The following is a 22,284-nucleotide window of genomic DNA, read 5'->3' on the forward strand; positions in this document are numbered from 1 at the left end:
TATTGGTATAGAAGGCCTAATGAGGGTAAGTCCAGAATGCTGGCTTTTTTGAACAAAAAAATTCATGTTACGAAGTTTGAAAAACAATGCATGGATTTTCTGATTTGGAACTCAGTGATGCTGGACCTTCTATCAGGGACTGCTATGTCAAATAAGGCAACAGATTAGAAGAAAACGATATGACAGTCACATTGATGCCAGTAATAACAGCAGTTGTAACAGCAGAAAGCATTTACCAGTACTTACTATGTACCAGACACCATTTTGAGCACTTTACACATATTTACTAATTTAATCCTCATGACAACCCTATAAGATAGATATATTCTATCTTAATTTTAGAATTGAGGAAACTGAGACACAGAGAGATTAAATAATTGTTAAAGATCACACCCTGGAAAATCACAGGGCTGGGATTTGAATCCAGGGAGTAGAGTTCAAGAGTCTTAACCATGAGAAGAACTTCTTATTTCTTGCTGACTTATTAGCACGAAATTCTCACTAAGTCCTTTCTAATTTATTTACTTTGTGTGGCCCTTAACCATTGGAAGTAAAGAATTGACAGTGGAAGGAGGAAAACAACAGTAGCTGCTGATCACTGTTGCTGTGTTCATTATCCTTTGTGCATACTTTAGGTGAAATCTGGTGTCTCTTTAACAGGCATGGAATCAGGTGTAGGCAAAGGACCAAGACTTCTTCAAAAGTTTGAATAGTAGGTGCTAACTATAAGAGTTAGTGCCTAATAACACATAAACTATATTTTGAAGTTAGAATATTTAGATTATGCTGTAACATCTATCTTGCATTTTCCAACGTCTATAAGAAAATTCTATTATGCATTCTCTTGTATGGAATCAGGGAAAGCCCTAAATATCCCTACATATTGTCTTATGACAAATAAATAATAATTACCCCAATATAAATCCCCATTGCCATGGTAAACCCAGCAGGTAATGGGAAAGAAGAGCAGATGTGCATGCCTCCACAATACAGGGACCCATGGACAGTCTTACACAAACACCCTTCAACTTCTTCAGGGCCTGAAATAGAAAAATAGACATCCTAATGTAATCTTCTGAAGATGCGCAGAGAAGATGACCTTCCATGCTTTCTTTTCAGTATATGAACCATGTCTGGGTCATCACGAGTTTTCAAGGTAATGAGTTTTATTTAACAAACATTTTAGCACTCCAGGTGTTTTAAGACAGCTTATTTAGTACTCACTACAACCTTATAAGTCAGGTAATACTATTATCTCCATTTTTTTTTTTAGATACCCTCATCTGAAAAGTCACAGGCTAAAGTCATTTGCCCAAGACCATGAAACTGAATGATGGGTCCAGGTCTGAATCCAGGCAGGCTGCTTTCAGCATATGTGTTCATAATCTCTAGCTAATTTAACACTCTCATTATTAGTTTTATTTATAACTTGTGGTCCCGGAATGAGGCTAAGATGAAGAGCTTCATCCCCCAAGGACACTCATTTCTGTGTTCAAAGATATACATGAAAACAAAGATAATTAAAAAAGCATATTTGAAATTCATTAGGCAGTTTCCTGAGCTGGTATAGTTAGCCCTGAATGCTTGTATAGGGATTCACAAACCAAAAATATGTTGTTTTCTCCCCTATGAGCATTATTTATAACCATGGTCTATATAATGACAGAGAAAAGTGGGGCCTTTATTCTTGGTGCTCTCCCCATATACGGACTCTACCTTTCTCCAGGAAAAAGAATGAGACTAGCGGGTGGGGTGGTTCATGCCTGTAATCCTAGCACTTTGGGAGGCCGAGGCAGGTTGATCACCTGAGGTCAGGAGTTTGAGACCAGCCTGGCCAACATGGTGAAAACCTGTCTCTACTAAAAATGCAAAAATTAGTGGGGCATGGTAGTGCATATCTGTAATCTCAGCTACTTGAGAGGCTGAGGCAGGAGAACCACTTGAAGCTGGCAGGTGGAGGTTGCAGTGAGCTGAGATCAAGTCATTGCACTCTAGTCTGGGCGACAGAGCAAGACTTCCTCTTAAAAAAACCAAAAAGCAAGAGAATGAGACCATCTTTTGAGTTATTGTAAAGCACAAGGTCCTATGTGCAAAACAATTCTCCATGAAATAAATTCTATTCTATGCTCAAGAATGTCATGCAAAGTGTCCATATCCATTTCCTAATGCTTAGTGATTCTAAATATCTAAAGTATTGAAGAAACTAAATTCCTATTTAATAATGAGAAATTGACACATCATACCTTTGAATCCAGACCAAGGCCAGCACGAACCAGGATGACAGACAGGGCTATGCTTCTCAAAGAGGAAGACCACTTGTGCTTAATCTGTACATTATCATTGATGACTGGGATATTTCTGATGAGAAACCCTGCAAGCAGCATGCCTTGAATGAAGAAATCAAACATGTCTAGTTAGTTTTCAAATACAGAAAATATTTTTAGTATTTTAATTTTATAGACACTACTATATAATCCCAGGAACCACTTCACTAATGCTTAGAAGAAATTAAGTTAAACTTTTAATTAAAAAATAGTTTAATAAATTAAAACAGCTAAGAAAATAATGTGCAGAAAAAAGATAGATTATAATAATACAAAATAACTGAACTTAAAAGGGAGATAAGATGCAGCATTTAGATAGATAGTATGATCAAATTCTAAATTTAAAATGTTTTTTTAACATCTAAATACAATGCCAGTTCAGTCATCCCCTTGTGTGCAAACGGCAAACAGCTCCTGAAATTATTTGCTATGTCAGATTACTTGAAATATCAAGAAATACTTCCATGGATTCTATTTTACCTTCAGACTCAATAATTTCATAAGAGACATATAACCTACTTTGCAAAGGTTTTAGATATCAATTATGATGAAATGGACATTGCCCTGTGATGTCAGCTGGTGACTTCTTTCGCTCATTCAGCTCTACTGAATGCCTTCAGTAGTTTAGACACTAGAGTGTGCATCATGCATATAATAATGGACTACATTTCAACAAGCTTTCAGCCTCTAGGGAATAAGACAAGCAGACAATATCAATTTTATGAAAGCATGAGGGGGATGTTATATGAGCTGAGGCAGGAAGGGGTATTTAGAGAAGGGGGAAGGGGAGGAAGAAATGGCTGGGGGAGTTGAGAAGTTTCTGGAAAAGACAGTCGTTTATTCAAAGGTAGAAGAAAAAGTGACTCACTCTGGAAACTACAAGTAGTTGAGTGCAACTGAGGGAACTGAGTAGTTTGTGAGGAAATTCTGCCTTCATTGATACCACATGCCCACACAAAGGGAAAGGTTTCTGTGAGAGACTGTGAGCCTCTTCCCTCCATGCTTCTCCCGCAGTGCCCTCTTTTCACCTTGTCCTTATAAGCAGCACACTTCAAACAACTAAATAAATTTACCGAAGTTAGTATATTTTGTGACGCAAGATGGGAGAAGAGAGACAACCTGCGAGTAGAGCTCTTTGTGACCTGCTGCGCATGAAAGCATCATGCCAGACGTCTCATCTCTCATCACTGCCATTTACCTACGGGAAAGACTCTAAGTTCTGAATGCTGCAGTAACAGTCTTTCTGGAATGTTTATTGGGCAACAGTATGAACAGACTTGGTTTTTGGAAGAAATAATGATGAATTATATACGCACATGTTAAAATTAAGAAACTGTTGACAAAGGTAAAGTGACAAGTACATACTGTATCCCAACTGCAACATTCCATCTTCATCTTTGAATGTTTTTTCACTGTTGAGGGTCTTCTGTGCCTTTCCAGAAAGTTTCTGTAACTATTCAAGCATATTTCTGTATGTATATGCTCTTTTGTGCTGGACACAAATAGGACGCTTATACACCGCTGGGCAGCTTGTTTTGTTTTCCCATTTAATAATATATCCTGCACATTTTCTCACATACGCATTTCCTTTATTCTCCTTTAATAGCTGCAATAGTATCTCACTGTTTGGAAGTTTCATAATTTTTGGACCACTAATCTATTAACAGATTTTAAGGAAACTTTCAGGTTTTTCATTATAAACAGTGCTGAAATAAGCACAATTCATACATCAAGTATTTAAGTGCCTGCTACATGCTAGCCTTGTATGTGATCCTAGTAACAAAGAAGTGAACTAGATCACCAGTCTCCGGACTTTTCTTTTCTTTTCTTTTTTTGAGACGGAGTTTCGCTTCGGACTTTTTGGCACCAGGGACCGGTTTCATGGAAGACAATTTTTCCATGGACGACAGGGGCAACGGTTTCGGGATGAAGCCTTCCACCTCAGATCACCAGGTATTAATTAGATTTTCATAAGGAGCGCACAGCCTAGATTCCTTGCATGTACAGTTCACAATGGAACTCATGCTTCTATGAGAATCTAATGCCACTGCTGATCTGACAGGAGGCAGAGCTCAGGCAGTAATGCTCACTCACCTCCTTCTGCAGCCTGGGGTTTGGGAACTCCTGAGCTAAACTAATGGGGTCCTTGTCCATATGGAGCTTATATACTTGTAGGTTTGCATAACTATATTCATATTATAATTCCTATCAGTGGAAATATTAGGTCTATGGTACAGGTATATATCATTTTTATATATATTGATGACTTACCAGCTAAAAATGCTGCACTAATGTTTACATTCCATTATTATGACAATAGCTCTTTAAAGAAATTTAAAATGTGTGTCTAAACAACTCCTAAATTAATTATGGCATACAATGACCTGAAATCAAATGGAATAACCTAAGAAGAACACAAAACTGCTGGGCGCGGTGGCTCACGCCTGTAATCCCAGCACTTTGGGAGGCCGAGGCGGGTGGATCACAAGATCAAGAGATCAAGACCATCCTGGTCAACAAGGTGAAACCCCGTCTCTACTAAAAATACAAAAATTAGCTGGGCATGGTGGCGCGTGCCTGTAGTCCCAGCTACTCGGGAGGCTGAGGCAGGAGAATTGCTTGAACCCAGGAGGCGGAGGTTGTGGTGAGCCGAGATCACGTCATTGCACTCCAGCCTGGGTAAGAAGAGTGAAACTCTGTCAAAAAAAAAAAAAAAAGAAAAAAAGAACACAAAACTATGTAAAGAGGTGTTTTTGTCTCAAACTCCTGGGCTCAAGCGATTCTCCCACCTTAGACTCCCAAGGTGCTGGGATTACAGGTATGAGCCACTGCCGTCTCTCCTGGCCTGAGAGAGCATTTTTCATTCCTGGGAGAAGAGTTTCCCTGAGAGACTGTTTTTTTTGCTAGTAGTCTGGTTGATGTAATGTGACCACCTGATTTTGATTTGGCATGTGTCTCCACTCTTGCCTCTAGGGCCTCCCTTGGAGGAAAGAACATCTTCCTTGATAGAGGAGTGTTGTTCTCTTTTAAAAATTTGTATTATGAAAATTATCAACACATGACCAATCTGATTTCATATACTTCCATGGTTTTTTTTTTTTGTAATTTGTAATATGGAAATATTTTCAATAATGATTTGCCTTCTCTTCCAAAGGGAAGCTATTTTCAAGTTTATTTCAGGAATCAGAATTGCTCACTCATACTCCATCCCTGACAATCTCTTCAATTAAACTCTTGGAAATATTGAACAGGTGCCTGGGCACAGTGGCTCACATCTGCAATCCCAGCACTTTGGGCAGCCAAGGCAGGCAGATCATGAGGTTAGGAGATCAAGACCATCCTGGCTAACATGGTGAAACCCCGTCTCTACCAAAAATACAAAAAATTAGCTGGGCATAGTGGCATGCACCTGTAGTCTGAGCTACTTGGGAGGCTGAGGCAGAAGAATTGCTTGAACCCAGGAGGTTGAGGTTGCAGTGAGCTGAGATGGCACCACTGCACTCCAACCTGGGCAACACAGCAAGACTTAATCTCTCTCTCTTTCTCTCTCTCTCTCTCTCAGTCAATCACACATATATTTTGTCTTAATAAGTTTCCTTTATGGGTTCAGATAATGCTTCAGTTTTGGATACTGGCCTTAATATAATAAGAACAGGTAAAATTTTTTCCTCTATGTAAGTATACAACTATTAAAAAGGATGGTGAAATATGTATGTAATTTTTTAGAATGATTTCAGTTACCTTAGGGGAGATTTCATTTGATCCACAAATCCCAAGACTTTACATCTTTTTGCAACATGGTATATTTTGTTTTTGCAATAGGCATGGAGTAAAAAAATGACAAATGGGGTATAATGGGCATTTTCATGTGCCTAGAACAACAGTCTTCAACATAGGTTGCACATTAGAATCATCTGGAGAGTTTTTTTTACAACTTCTGATATCTGGGCCATACACCACATGAATTAATTCAGAATCTCTGGGGTAAGACCTAGGCATCAGCTTTTGTTTTTTTTTTTCAAACAGCGTCTCACTCTGTCACTAGGCTGGAGTGCAGTGGCATGATCTCGGTTCACTTCAACCTCTGCCTCCCAGGTTCAAGCGATCCTTCTGCCTCAGCCTCCAGAGTAGCTGGGACTACAGGTGCATGCCACCATGACCAGCTAATTTTTTTTTTTTTGTATTTTTAGTATTTTTAGTAGAGACAGGGTTTCATTATGTTGGCCAGGATGGTCTTGATCTCCTGACCTTGTGATCTGCCTGTCTTGGCCTCCCAAAGGATCAGCTTTTTAAAGATAGGTGATTCTTGGCACAGTGGCTCACACCTGTAATCCCAACAATTTGGGAGGCCAAGATAGGAGGATTGCTTGTATTCAGGAGTTCAAGACCTGCCTGAGCAACAAAGTGAGGCCCCGTCTCTATAAAAATCAAAAAGATGTAGGGGCATGTGCCTGTAGTCCCAGCTACCAGGGAGTCTGAGGCAGGAAGACTGAGCCCAGGAGGTCGAGGATGCAGTAAGCCATGATTGTGCAACTGCGCTTCACCCTGTGCAAGTGAGACTCTGCCTCAAAAACAAAACAAAACAAAGCAAAAAAACCAACAAGAGATTCTTACGTGCAGCCAGGTTATAGAATTAATGATTTTGCTATATAAAATGTGCTCTTAGAGCTTAGAAATGCAGAATCTCAGGCCGCAAGGACCTACTTAATTAGAATTTGTATTTTAAAAAATTCCAAGGTCATCCTCTGTACAATAAAGTTTGAAGTCACTAATTTTGATACAAGGGCCAGACAATTAATATCTTAGGCTCTGTGGGTCATACAGTCTCTGTTACAACTTTACAACTCTACCAGTATAACGTGAAGCAGACATAGACAATACGGAAACGAATAAGCATGGGTAGGTTCCAAGTAACATTCAATTTATAAAAAGAATTAGTCTGCCAACCCTTTATTCTAGCATACAGGCATATTAAGAAGCAATTCATTTTAATAGTAATTCAATTAATAACTTTAAAGACCAAAAAGCATCCATGAGAAATAATATGAATTAAGTGGAATACTTTAGTTTTACCTAAAATTAGAAATACATTGAGAAATGGGGCATAGTAAGAGATAAATAATTCTACTTCTTTTTATATTTAATTTTAATTACTGGCCACAAGTTGAGAAGCAAATAGTACTGGTGTCTGTTAGTCAATCCTGATTGTTCTCACTCATATAGCTAACAGAAAAAAAAAAAAAAAAACTCTTCAGGAAATATGTGCAAATATATATGCATGTATGAAAGGTAGGTGGTTTTTTTTTTACTAAAACTGGGTGATAATAAATCTTTTAGAAATGAACACAAAATGTCTCTGTGGTAAACAAATTTTATAATGCAGAATTCTTTGAAGAAGCATTAAATGCATCACATCTAGTTTTAAGACTAACTTGTGTATATGTCTTGTTTGGGCAGTTCTCATTGTCTCTAAGGGGTATTTTCAGCTATGTCTTCAAGAATCATAATATTTTATTTTACTTTTATCTTTTTTGAGATGGAGTGTTGCTCTTGTCACTCAAGCTAGAGTGCAGTGGCGCGATCTTGTCTCACTGCAACCTCTACCTTCCTGGTTCAAGCGATTCTCCTGCTTTAGCTTCCCAAGTAGCTGGGATTAAAGCATGCCCAGTTAATTTTTGTATTTTTAGTAGAGACGGAGTTTCACCATGTTTGTTTTCAGTAGAGATGGATTTTCACCAGGCTGAGCTCAGGTGATCCACCCGCTTCGGCCTCCCAAAGTGCTGGGATTATATGCGTGAGCCATCATGCTCGGCCAATATATTTTAAATATACCCAATGGTGTGCTGGTAAATGCTTAACAAGTGGCTTACCAAAAATGGATGCATTTTATATAGGCACATACATTATTAAATTTTACTGATATAAAGGATGTGCAGCACACAGTTTACAAATATACAGTCTCCACTGTAAATTCTATATAGCCAATTTCTTCTCATAGAATGTTTTCACTGATGTTTTTCAAACTTCTGTGTCCATAACCAACTATGGTTGCAGTTCTGCCAATATTTGACAGAATCAGACTACAAACAAGTGGCTGCGTACTATCTAATTCAGCAAAGAAGTCACACATCATAGATGAGGGAGTGCAGGTTCACCAAGAATGTTACTAGATATTTTCGCTTATATTAATGAATAAGATGAAAATGAAACAATAAAAATACATGTCAGAACTTCACTCTGTCAATGATGTAAGTGATTTACACAATGACAAATCTTGATTTGTAGCATTTGCTGATTTTTTTGTTACAAATACTTCTACCATGGCCGATTTTAAGCTACAATATAATGTCACTGAAAGTGGAGTTGGGAAGAGGTGGTGGTACACCATTATGTAGTATTTCCATAATCTCAAGAGCACAGGTGAGGGGAAATGGAGTAAAACATTAGGAAGTGATCCGTGTTGAGCACTGACTGCTTGTTTTTAATGTCAGTTATTTAATTTGAAGTTCGTATATGTACATATTTTTGCAACTAGGTCTTGTTCTGTTGCCCAGGTTGGAGTGTAGTGGTGCAATCATGGCTCATGGCAGCTTTGACCTCCCGGGTTCAATCAATCCTCCTACCTCAGCCTTCTGAGTAGCTTGGGACTACAGTCACCAAGCCTGGCTAATTTTTGTATTTTGTTGTAGAGATGGGGTTTCACCAGGTTGCCCAGGCTGGGCTCAAACTCCTGAGCTCAGGCAATCTGCCTACCTTGGCCTCCCAAAGTGCTGGGATTACAGGCATGAGCCACAGCACCCAGGCCAGGATAATTTAACTTTTTAAAGTGCCATGTTTAACAACTGGATCACAGGACTCCTCAAAATTTAACAACTGGCTTTTGGCTCCAGCATGGCAAATACAGAAATATTTTATTCCTTCATTTCCCAAAGCTTTCCAAACTATTATTTTAAAAATATGGTTTACTCTGAAGAAAACAGGAAACATTTAACACTTACCAAGAAGAGAAGGCAGTGGAGGCAATGTAGGTAACTTAATAAGCTCCAAAAGTTTACCTCCAGTGATGGCACAATAGAATAGGATTATAATACCAAATAGGTTTCCTCCAGGAAGACATTCACTGCCAGTAATTGACCAAATGACAGCCCACAGAAGAACAATGATGGTAACTGAAATAAACCAGGAATACTAGTTACTATCAATCAGTCGTCACATGCAGGTTTTGAACACAATCTAAAATAATTTCTAAAAATAAATACTGAATGAAAATGTAAATATTTATAATCATGTTTAATCTGTAAAGAGTATCAGTAAGATGAACAACTGGGTAATTACCAACATCTTAATAAATAGGATATTACCAGTACTTATGAATTTGTCTATCTGCCCCTCCTCATCTATCTCCCTTTACCCTGCCAGAAGGAACCACTGATTTTTTTTTCACCATTCACTTATTTGTCTTTATAATTTTACCACAAATTTATTTAGTTCTGCCTTGAATTAGACATTATTATTTCTTTTTTAGTCAATATTTGTTTAGAATTATCTATAAAGTTACCTTTTTTGAAATCATTATTCATCACGGCATTTCAAACTTTTTTTTTTGTTTTGAAACAGGGTCTCTGTAGCCCAGGCTGGAGTACAGTGGCACGATTATGGCTCACTGTAACCTTAACCTCCCAGGCTCAAATCACCTTCCTGCCTCAGCCTCCTACGTAGCTGGACTACAGGTGTGTACCACCATGCCTGGCTAACTTCTTAAAATTTTTTTAGTAGAGACAGGGTTTCATTGTGTTACCCAGGCTGGTCTTCAACTCCCAAGTTCAAGCAATCCTGTCTCAGCCTCCCAAAGTGCTGGGTTTATAGGTGTGAACCATCTTATCTGGCCTCAAATTTTTCATCGGGGACAATTATCCTGCTACCTAAAGTGTCTCATTTAGGGAAAAGCATTTCCATAAGAATGTGAAATAGGCCAGGCATGGTGGTTCATGCTTGTCCTGTCACTTTGGAAGGTCAAGGCAAGAGGATTGCTTGAGCTCAGGAGTCCGAAACCAGTCTGAGCAACATAGTGAGATCTCATCTCTACTAAATATAAAATATAAAAATTAGCTGGATGTGATTCTGTAATCCCAGCTACTCAGGAAGCTCATGCAGGGATCACTTGAGGCCAGGAGTTCAAGGATGCAGTGAGCTACAGTTGCACCACTGCACTCCAGCCTGTTACACAGCAATACCCTGCCTGAAAAAAAAAAAAAAAAAAAAAAAAAAAAAAAAAAAAAAAAGAAATGTTTGCTTGTTTGAAAACTTGTGTTTTATAAACCTGTATACTAAAAATTGGAAAGTAATGGGGAAAACAAAGTTGGGGCAGACCACTCAAAACTGGTGACCAAAGCACTAAGAAAAACCAAAAGAATACTAATAAAAGTCTTAGCACAGATGGATCTACACTGACATTCGTGTCCCATGCAGGCAGTCTGTTCTTTACAGACAAACCTGGCATCACATTGCCTACTTCAGGATGGAGATTCTCGAGGGTATTTTCTTTAAGCAGAGAGCAGTCCCATCGAAATCTGATCCATACTGTAGCCCTCTGCATCAAAAAAAAAAAAAGAAGTCAATGAAAGGAAAAGCGTTGGCAGCTTCTTTACATCAGCTTGTACTCTTAAGCCCCTTTATCCACATGTGTAGTTTTATTAGATAGCTTAATTCTGTAGAATGTTTGAGTCCTTGAAGCCCTTAAACCAGTTACTAATTGCTTGAAAAGACAGTACTTCTACAGAGATTTCATCTTTTTTTTTTTTTTTTTTTTGAGACGGAGTTTCGCTCTTGTTACCCAGGCTGGAGCGCAATGGCGCGATCTCCGCTCACCGCAACCTCCGCCTCCTGGGTTCAGGCAATTCTCCTGCCTCAGCCTCCCGAGTAGCTGGGATTACAGGCACGTGCCACCATGCCCAGCTGATTTTTTTGTATTTTTAGTAGAGACGGGGGTTTCACCATGTTGACCAGGATGGTCTTGATCTCTTGACCTCGTGATCCACCCGCCTCGGCCTCCCAAAGTGCTGGGATTACAGGCTTGAGCCACCACACCCGGCCGAGATTTCATCTTTTAAAAGGTCCTCATGCAGGGTAGGCTTTATCTTTCATTGTAAGAAAGCATATATTTGGTCTTTTTTCCCCCAATTCACTTTGCCTTCACTTGCTATTGCTTAACGATACAAGATATTAATGGATCAGGAAAAATTATACACAAAACTGCAAATTCCATGCACTCTGACACAATTCTCCTATTCACCACTGCATATGAGCTAATTCATGATATAGAAATACTGTACTCTGTAACACAGCATGCTGTATTTCTCAGGAGAATCTGTTGTAGTAAATTCTTAGTTTTATTGTCTGGAATTATCTTTATTCTCATTCTTAAAATACAATTTTTCTAGGTATATCCCAGTTTTATCTTAAATTCTATGTACAGTATTATTGTCTCTCTGTTCCTTGAAAATAATATTCCTTGGTTTTTCTGGTTTTGAAGAGCCTAATTTCAGCTTTTTAAAGGAATTTTTTTTTACTCGTTTTTAATATCTTCTCTTTTTCTTTGGCTTTGATTTCAGTATGATGTGTTTAGGTGTGACTTCCTTTTGTTTTGCTTAGGATTAATTTTTATTTTAAAATCAATTCTGGAAAATTCTTAGGCTTTATTTCTTCAAATGTTTTCCTCTTTCCCATTCTCCTTTTCTATGTTACTAACCCTAGTTCTCATATTTTTTTATCTTTGTGTGTACTGCATTCTAGGTAATCTCTTCAGATTTATCCACTAGTTCACCTTTTTTTTTTTTTTTTTTACTTATTCTGCTGCCTAATTTGTCCATTGAGTTTTTAATTTCAACTACTATCCTATAGCTTTCATTTCTAGAAGTTCAACTTGGTTCTTCAAATCTATTCATTTTTAAAATAGCTATTTGTTTTTTACTCATGTTTTCTAATTCTTAACTTCTTTATAAATGTTTTATATTCTATTTCTGATAATGCACCTTTTTGAAATCAGTTTTGTTTCCTTTTGCATGTTGTAGTTTTATTTTAGTTTGTTTTTTTTTGCAACAGTGAACTCTCCCTTGAAACTCTGTCTAAAAGTAAACTTTTTAGTTTGTCTTTTGCAACAGTAAGCTCTCCCTTGGAACTCTGTCCAACTTTGTTGGAACCTTCGTTGAATGAGTTTTCCCAGAGGGGATCTTAATTTACTTCTACCATGTACTTAAAAGCTTACCATCTGGGACCATCTGAAAATGTTGTCTGAAAATAGATACATTTTCAAATTGAATTGTTTCTGTGAAATTGAAGACAAATCAGGATGAAGTTAAACATTTTGATTGGAGACTCCACACCTGCCCTAGCCAGCAACCACAACTGAGACGCGTTTAGTTACAGGCCCCACCTGCAGAATAGGTTTACCTCAAATTTGCCATCACATTCGGTTTCAACTTTATGTGGGTGAAGGAGAATGCTTTTTTTTTGTTGTTGTTAGAATTCTCCCAACCTGGGCAGGCTGTAGCTTAGCCTCCTGTGCTCTCAGCACTCTCAGAATCAATTTCAAGTTCCCTGAGGTTTAGAAAACTCCAGGGTGGAGCCACCTTGAGTGCTTATTGACCTCTTCTACTTACACTTTGGTTCTGGTATCCGATGATTCCCTGTTTTCCTGACAGATTATTTCAAAAGACTTAAAATATTTCTTCAGATGATTTCCTTGGTTTGTGACAGGATTGCTCATTGAGTCGTCTACCATACTGCTAAAGATGGAATTCAACGTGCCTTTTTCTTTTTTTTTTTTTTTTTTTTTTTTTATTGCATTTTAGGTTTTGGGGTACATGTGATGAACATGCAAGATTGTTGCATAGGTACACACATGGCAGTGTGCTTTGCTGCCTTCCGTCCCCTCACCTGTATCTGTCATTTCTCCCCATGCTATCTCTTCCCACCTCCCCACCCCCCGCCCCTCCCCCATTTCCCCCCAACAGACCCCAGTGTGTAGTGCTCCCCTCCCTGTGTCCATGTGTTCTCATTGTTCAACACCCGCCTATGAGCGAGAATATACGGTGTTTGATTTTCTGCTCTTGTGTCAGTTTGCTGAGAATGATGGTTTCCAGGTTCATCCATGTCCCTATAAAGGACGTGAACTCATCGTTTTTGATGGCTGCATAATATTCCATGGTGTATATGTACCACATTTTCCCTATCCAGTCTATCATCGTTGGGCATTTGGGTTGGTTCCAGGTCTTTGCTATTGTAAACAGTGCTGCAATGAACATTCGTGTGCACGTGTCCTTGTAGTAGAATGATTTATAATCAAAACAACATTGAGATACCATCTCACACCAGTTAGAATGGCGATCATTAAAAAATCGGGAAACAACAGATGCTGGAGAGGATGTGGAGAAATAGGAACACTTTTACACTGTTGGTGGGAATGTAAATTAATTCAACCATTGTGGAAGACAGTGTGGCGATTCCTCAAGGACTTAAAAATAGAAATCCCATTTGACCCAGCAATCCCATTACTGGGTATATATCCAAAGGATTATAAATCAACGTGCCTTTTTCTAAACCCTCACAGAATTGTTCCAGATTTTCTAGGCTTATGATACTACTGCAGTAAAATAACTAAGGGGCTTTTGATATTTTCCAATTAGCTACAAGGGTTAAAATTTCTATGCAATATTAGAGGTAGACTGAGAAAGCAGGATTTGCCAGTTATTATACTAAATTCTCCTTTATTGCAGCATAAACCCAAGTCAATATTAAATTCAGCAAGGTGGAATTAAAATTCTTATTTTCTCTTTTCTACTTCAAGATTGTTAAAAAAAAAAAAAACACCTCTAACTCTCTTTCCCTGTGCCTTACTTGAAATACCGTTGTAAATACATAGCAAATGGTATGTTTATAAAGTTTCTCTAAATCATGTTGAAATCAGTTAACAATTTACTTCTCATTTACAATTATGGAAAACCACAGATTTTCACATGTAAGATTTCCTTTTTTTTTTTTTTTTTTTTGAGATGGAGTTTCACTCTTGTTGCCCAGGTTGGAGTACAATGGCATGATCTCGGCTCACTGCCACCTCCACCTCCTGTGTTCAAGTGATTCTCTTCCCTCAGCCTCCCAAGTAGCTGGAATTACAGGCACCCACCAATACACCCAGCTAATTTTTTGTATTTTTAGTAGAGACAAGGTTTCACTATGTTGGCCAGGCTGGTCTCGAACTCCTGACCTTGTGATCACCTGCCTCAGCCTCCTAAAGTGCTGGGATTACAGGAGTGAGCCACCATGCCTGGTCTACTTTTTAAGAAGAATACTTATAAATACTGCATAGACACAGAAAAGAATATAGGACAAAAGTTGTCTTGGAAACCTCTGGAACAGAAAAACAGAAAAATAAGCAATGAGATGTTTATTTCCCATGAATCTCATTTTTCAGGCTTCTTTGTGAATGATTATACAATTTAAAAATATGAGCCTCAAAATTACATTCTTCATTTTTTATTCTTTATGTTGGTCCATATGTATTTCACTGTAAACATTTTAACTATTTATGTGCCACATTTTGAATAATAAAAGTTTTTTCAAAAAATAAAAAGAACAGAAAAGGTATTAAATTACTGTTGCCTTATCAGCTAGTATACATTTTTGGATTCTGGTTTTCTATGTATGTTCTAAGTTTGAGATTTTCTTCCATGCTAGTTAAGTAACCCGCCGGGCGCGGTGGCTCAAGCCTGTGATCCCAGCACTTTGGGAGGCAGAGGCGGGTGGATCACAAGGTCAAGAGATCGAGACCATCCTGGTCAACATGGTGAAACCCCGTCTCTACTAAAAATACAAAAAATTAGCTGGGCATGGTGGCGCGTGCCTGTAATCCCAGCTACTCAGGAGGCTGAGGCAGGAGAATTGTCTGAACCCAGGAGGTGGAGGTTGCAGTGATCCGAGATTGTGCCATTGCACTCCAGCCTGGGTAACAAGAGTGAAACTCTGTCTCAAAAAAAAAAAAAAAGTAACCTGACTTCGTTTCATTAAAAACATATCCAGAGCCTAAAGTATCACATATTATGTTTGGCTTTCACTGTCCCAGATGTTAATAGTAAACATGTCTTTCAGAGCCCACAAAGTATAACTATAGAACTGAGTCTCATTTTTCAGTAAACATAACATATATGGGCATCCATATATTTACTTCGATGATGTTACTATTCCTCAGCACAATTTTTGAAACTCTTTAAATCTGCTTTAAAAGGCAAATTTTAGTAAGGCATAAAACTATGAAACGACTAAAAAAAAAAACAAGGAAAAAGCTCTATGACATTGGTCTGAGCAATGACTTTTTGGATATGACTTCAAATATACAGGCAACAAAAGCAAAAACAGACAAAGCAGATTATATCAAACTAAAAAGTTTCTGCCCAGCAAACAATCCACAGCATGAAGAGATAACCTACAGAATGGGAGAAAACAGTTGCAAACTATGTACCTGGCAAGGAGTTAATGTCCAGAATAAAAAGGAACTGAAAAAACTCAATAGCAGGAAAACAAATAATCCAATTTAAAAATGGGCAAAGGACCTGAATTTTTCAAAAGAAGACATACGAATGACCAACAGGTATAGGAAGAAATGTTCAACATTTCACCTCATGCCTATCAGGATGACTATCATCAAAAAGACAAAAGATAACAGGGGGTTGGCAAGGATGTAGAGAAAAGGTAACCCTGTGCACTGCTGGTGGGAATGTAAATTAATATTACCGTTATGAAAAATAGTATGGAGAGTCCTCAAAAAAGTAAAAATAGTACTACCATAGGATCCAGCAATCCTATTACTGGGTATGTTATCCAAAGGAAATGAAATCAGCCTGTTGAAGAGACGTCTGCACTCCCTTGTTTATTGCAGTACTTTTTACAACAGCCAAGATATGGAATCAACCTAAGTGTCCAACATTGAATTACTGGATAAAGAAAATGTGGTATATACACAATGATATACTTTTCAATCATAAAAAAGAATGAAATCCTGTCATTTGTGACAACATGGATGAACCTGGAAGACATTATGCTAAGTCAAATAAGTCAGGCACAGAAAGACAAATACTGCATGTTCTCACTTGTATGTTGAATCTAAAAAATGTTGTTCTTATGGAAGTAGCAAATAGAACAGTGATTACCAGAGACTAGGGAGGGGAAGAACTTGGGGTTATGGGGAGAGAGTGGTCAGCAGGTACAAAGTGATAATTAGATAGGAAGAGTAGTTTGTTCTGTAGCACAGTAATGTGACTATAGCTAGGGATAAGGTAATGTATACCTCAAAATAGAAGATTTTCTATGTTCTTACCACAAAGAAATAATAAATGCTTCAGGTGACAGATATGCTAATTAACTGGATTTGATAATTACACAATATATACATGTATCAAAATATCATATTATACCCCACAAATATGTACAATTATGTGTCAAAAATTAAATAATGCTTACGAATGGATGTTTATGTTTTTGAACAATTCATTTTATATTTTGTTAAAATTATTTTCTCTTTTGAAAATATGATTTTTAAAGGTGAAAAATTGTGGATAGATTCCAGGCATCTAAAAGTTGGCAGGTTGGCCGGGCGTGGTAGCATAATACCAGCACTTTGGGAGGCCAAGGTGGGAGGATCATGAAGTCAAGAGATTGAGAATATCCTGGCCAATGTGGTGAAACCCTGTCTCTACTAAAATATGAAAAATTAGCCAGGCATGGTGGCACACACCTGTAATTCCAGCTACTTGGGAGGCTGAGGCAGGGGAATTGCTTGAACTGGAGACATGGAGGTTGCAGTGAGCTGAGATCGCACCACTGCACTCTAGCCTGGGCAACACAGTGAGGCTCCACCTCAAAAAAAAAAAAAAAAGTTGGCAGGTTAATACTAGTTTTGCCAGATGCAATGATATACATCTGTAATCCAAGCTACTTGGGAAGCTGAGGTGGGAGGATCCCTGGAGCCTGGGCGTTCAAGGCCAGCCTGGGCAACATAACAAGATCCTATCTCCAGGAAAAAAGTGGTGGAGCAGGGGAGAGGTGAAAGTGCAAGGAAGACAATGACCAATGCCTTGACATATAAATTTTCTAGACTTTAAATCTAAAGATCCATGACAAAAAAAGCACACACACACACAAACACACACACACACCCATGTATCTTAAGTATATTGGGTGATATATACTGATTGGGTTGTTGGGATATAAAATTTCAGTTAGACAGTAAGAGTAAGTTTAAGAGGTTCTATTGAACAACATGGAGACTATAGTTAATAATATATTGTATTCCTGAAAAATGCTGAGTAAATGTAACATGTTCTCATCACAAAAATGATAGCTATGTGAGATAATGCATATGTTAATTAGATAAAATTAGTCATTCCACTATGTAGACATACTTCAAATCATCGTGTTGTACAAAGTAAATACATACAATTTTGTCTGTCAGTGTAAAAAACAATAACTTTTAACTATCAATAAAAGTATATTGTCTTCTTAAAAAAACTAATTTATGCCGGGCGCAGTGGCTCAAGCCTATAATCCCAGCACTTTGGGAGGCTGAGGCAGGTGGATCACGAAGTCAAGAGATCGAGACCATCCTGGTCAACATGGTGAAACCCCATCTATACTAAAAATACAAAAAATTAGCTGGGCATTGTGGCGTGTACCTATAATCCCAGCCACTCAGGAGGCTGAGGCAGGAGAATTGCCTGAACCTAGGAGGCGGAGGTTGCGGTGAGCCGAGATGGCGCCATTGCACTCCAGCCTGGGTTACAAGAGTGAAACTCTGTCTAAAAAGAAAAAAAACAACTAATTTACCTTTATAGATAATTTTCAAATCTCTTCTTTTTTCTACTATATCACATATCCCCTAGCACACACAGACACATATGCACACAATTCCTTTTTTTTTTTTTGAGACGGAGTTTCGCTCTTGTTACCCAGGCTGGAGTGCAATGGCGCCATCTCGGCTCACGCAACCTCCGCCTCCTGGGTTCAGGCAATTCTCCTGCCTCAACCTCCTGTGTAGCTGGGATTACAGGCACGTGCCACCATGCCCAGCTAATTTTTTTTTGTATTTTTAGTAGAGACGGGGTTTCACCATGTTGAGCAGGATGGTCTCAATCTCTTGACCTCGTGATCCACCCGCCTCGGCCTCCCAAAGTGCTGGGATTACAGGCTTGAGCCACCGCACCCGGCCTCACAATTCCCTTTTGAACAAAAATATGGTATAAATGAATCTGAACTTTCATGTATTTGTCAAACTGATAGCAGAATAACCTTTGGCTGCCTCCAAAGACCAAATTCATTCCTAAAAGACAAATACATCACAACCCTAAAAATATTCAAAATATTGCTGACATAAATTCCCAAAGAAAAATCCCCCAAATGTCTTATGCAACAGCAGCTCTACTAAAATAAGCTGAATTGCAAACCAATAATTCTTACTTGCAAAGTAACAGAATTCATTTGGAAGTATACTTGGGGTTGTGTTTGCTAAAATGTTAGTTTCATTAGTTAAAAGTAATGACAACCAACATTTATGTAGTGTTTAGATAGTCCTAAAGTAAACCTGTGAAATTACTCAGATATGGTAAAGGAAAAGGTCCTTGATCTGTGTTTCTCCCCTCCTTCCCACAATGATGGTGACCACAGTGATCCTGGAAGCCAAGGTGAAGATGGTGGAGTCCTGTTAGTCTAGATCCTTTCCTTGAATGTGTGGAGCAGAGCCACCCATGTGTGTGAACTGTTCACCAAGTAGTTTTTATATGTGGGAGAAGTCAACTTTTTTCTGTTCTTTCAACCATATTATTTAGGAATCTGTCATTATAACAGCTTCATCTTTTGCCATCTCTTTCTGAATTCATCCTTACCGTTTGTTATGACCTTGTCCAGTAAACCATGTGGAGGGCAAGCCAGCATTTGTCTCAGTTTTTGTACATGATTTGCTTCAGTTTGTGTTTCTTGCAGCTTTTTTTCACTGCTATCCAATAGGATACTTCCTTCTGTTGGTTCATTTGCATCTATACCTTTGAGGTTCATAACTGTCTCCTCCTGTATTTAAAGTAATTTTAAAATCCTTAAAACTGTACATATTTACACATTTTTATAGGTACTGCATCACCACCTTACAAATCAGATTTCTATGACTAGAATCAAGGGTAACACTTTGTAGGGAAAATATACAGCTTTACTACTAGCTAATCAGCTTGAAATAAGAATTATGCTAGGAGTATTTAGCACTGTCACTATTTTTAGTACTGGCTGAGTATCACTAATCTGGAAATCTAAAATCTGAAATACTCCAAAATCTGAAACTTTTTTTTGTTTTTGAGATGAAGTTTCACTCTTGTTGCCCAGGCTAGAGTACAATGGCTCGATTTTGGCTCACCGCAACCTCCACCTCCCAGGTTCAAGCAATTTTCCTGCCTCAGCCTCCCTAGTAGCTGGGAATACAGGTACACACCACCACACCTAGCTAATTTTTGTATTTTTAGTAGAGACAGGGTATCACCATGTTGGCCAGGATGGTCTCGATCTCTTGACCTCATGATCTGCCTGCCTCCGCCTCCCATATTGTTGCGATTACAGGCATGAGCCACCTTGGCCAGCCAAAATCTGAAACTTTTGAGCACTGTCATGACACACAAGTAAGAAATTCCACACCTAAACTCACACAACAGGTAACAGTCAAATGCAACTTTGTTTCATGTAGAAAATTATTAAAAATATTGCATAAAATCACCTTCAGACTATCTGCATAAGGTATATATGAAACATAAATAAATTTTGTGTTTAGACTTGGGTTCCATCTTCAAGATATCTCATCAGGTGCATGGAAATATTAAAAAAACAACAACAAAAAATCCAAGACACATCTGGTCCCAAGGATTTCAGATAATAGATACTCAATCTGTATTATAAATGCTTGGGTCACATAATATTTTATTATGTTTTGTAATACTGGGTTTTGTTTTGCTTTTTGAGATGGAGTATTGCTCTTGTTGCCCAGGGCTGGAATGCAATGGTACGATCTTGGCTCACCAAAACTTCTGCCTCACAGGTTCAAGCGACTCTCCTGCCTCACCCTCCTGAGTAGCTGAGATTATAGGCATGTACCACAATGCCCAGCTAATTTTGTATTTTTAGTAGAGATAAGGTTTCTCCATGTTGGTCAGCCTGGTGTTGAACTCCTGACCTCAGGTGATGCTCCCGCCTTGGCCTCCCAAAGTGCTGGGATTACAGGCGTGAGCCACTGTGCCTAGCTGTAATACTGGCTTTTAAAATAAGCATATTGAAGATAAAATTCAAGGCAATAATTGGCACATATCCAAAGCAGTTTAGGAAAAGATAACTCTCTGTAATGAAAACCAGTTCACATTCACTAATCTACTTGAATTTAAGCAATAAAAAGAAAGGAAAAAAACCAAAACCATTGTAGAGATTAGTTCAATGACACTAAGCATTTCACAGGCTCTCCATTTTTACAGTCACAGGTAGGGTCAGCTGCCAATGATGTTAGCTGGGAAAACCGGTAGTCACACCTACCCTGGACTGTGAGTTTGGGGACGAGAGAATCAGTAAATGAGTGGTAGAACATGAAGAAAATACAATTCTATCACAGCTTAGATTTACCTGTGTTTCTTGATGCATAGAGGCCACGTGATTCATTCCTGTGGATGGTTCTGAATCTTCACATGTAATTCTTTTATCTTCATCCTCCATAATTTATAATTAAGAAAATGACAGAGGGAAGAGGAACACGATCTGTTTTGAAAGAGTATAGATACAAAGCAGTAAATTGAAAGTCTTTTAATTTCAAAGATTTTGGATTACACTTATTTTTTTCCTAAGAATTCTGAATGGCTAAACTATTTGAAATTAGACTATTCTTAATTTTCAATGGCTGTTTTTTTTTTGTTTGTTTTTTTGCTTGATTCCAGTATATTATCATTATTCTTATCTACCTTTTTACTTCTCTTGGAAAAAGCCTTTGTTGACCAATCACATGTTTACGATTTCTTTCCCATTCTGTTTTTTGAGTTATATGTCAAAACATTCCAAGCAATATCACTAGCAAATTTTCTTAATGAGCCAACTGGACGAAGCAGGAAGGCTCCAGGTAATTTTCCAGTGTTGATATAAGGAATGAGCCACTAAAGGGAAATCTCTGAATTCCATCATTTTCGGAGAATCTAGAGTTGCTAACTCCTGCCTGGTTCTTATTTCTAAATTAAAGTTTAAAAATACATCACCAATGACTGAGTAAACACAATGTCTTAGACACTATGATAAGTGCTATGGTAGTAGTCACTTTCTAGTCATTGCAGGCAATTCAAAGAATACCAAAACACATTATTTTCCATAGACTTATTATATACTAGGAAAAATAAATGTGTATCAAATGACTAAGAAAACCTGTAAGAGAGACTATAGATTGGCTCAATAAACACTCACTTCAAGCCATTCTCCCTTGGCTTTCCATGCTACACAGGCTACAAGGGGAATACAGTACTCTAGTTCCTAGCCACTTTTGCAGGGAGAGGTGGGCATTTGTCACAGTTCTATATGTGAGATTTAGGTGGGAATTTCAGGAGAGGCCTTTAGAGGATAATACTTTTTATTCTTTGTCTTCTAACATTTCCTTTTCTCCTTCCTAGAATGTAGATACAGTGCCTGGAAGGGCAGCAGACATCTTTCAAGCCTGACAATAAAAACCCTCCACTTAGTAGATAAATAAGATAGGAGGAGCTGGTACCCTGATGACATCTTTGAGTTGCTCCATCAGCCTTGGACTGCCAAGCATTGGGGTAATTGGTTAAACCACTATTAATCAAGTTTTATTTTATTTTATTTTTTTGTCTTTTTTAACTAGCAAGGAAACTTACTCCTAATGCAGCAAGTA

General features: G+C 38.2%; 1 protein-coding gene and 1 long non-coding RNA gene across 7 annotated transcripts in view; both read right to left on the reverse strand.

Annotated features, from left to right (window-relative positions):
• The window catches only part of SLC9B2 (solute carrier family 9 member B2), a 59,932-nt gene that overhangs the window by 26,848 nt on the left and 10,800 nt on the right, over positions 1 to 22,284 (reverse strand). For all 6 annotated transcript variants that reach the window (XR_012516896.1, XM_074396522.1, XM_074396523.1 and 3 more), the window contains 5 exons: positions 21,015 to 21,146; positions 19,253 to 19,433; positions 9,323 to 9,493; positions 2,244 to 2,386; positions 913 to 1,040 (listed from right to left, as the gene is read on the reverse strand). Coding sequence is in view for 5 of the 6 variants with exons in the window: in XM_074396522.1 (XP_074252623.1) it covers positions 913 to 1,040; positions 2,244 to 2,386; positions 9,323 to 9,493; positions 19,253 to 19,433; positions 21,015 to 21,104 (713 nt within the window). In the remaining variant the exon portion in view is untranslated. The remainder of the gene's footprint in view (positions 1 to 912; positions 1,041 to 2,243; positions 2,387 to 9,322; positions 9,494 to 19,252; positions 19,434 to 21,014; positions 21,147 to 22,284) is intronic.
• On the reverse strand, positions 12,058 to 17,990 carry LOC141584027 (uncharacterized). Its single transcript, XR_012516901.1, has 2 exons — positions 13,913 to 17,990; positions 12,058 to 13,130 (listed from the first exon to the last, which is right to left on the reverse strand). It is a non-coding gene; the product is annotated as an uncharacterized LOC141584027 (long non-coding RNA).

Source organism: Saimiri boliviensis, chromosome 3, assembly GCF_048565385.1.
Source record: "Saimiri boliviensis isolate mSaiBol1 chromosome 3, mSaiBol1.pri, whole genome shotgun sequence".
Classification (NCBI taxonomy): domain Eukaryota; kingdom Metazoa; phylum Chordata; class Mammalia; order Primates; family Cebidae; genus Saimiri; species Saimiri boliviensis.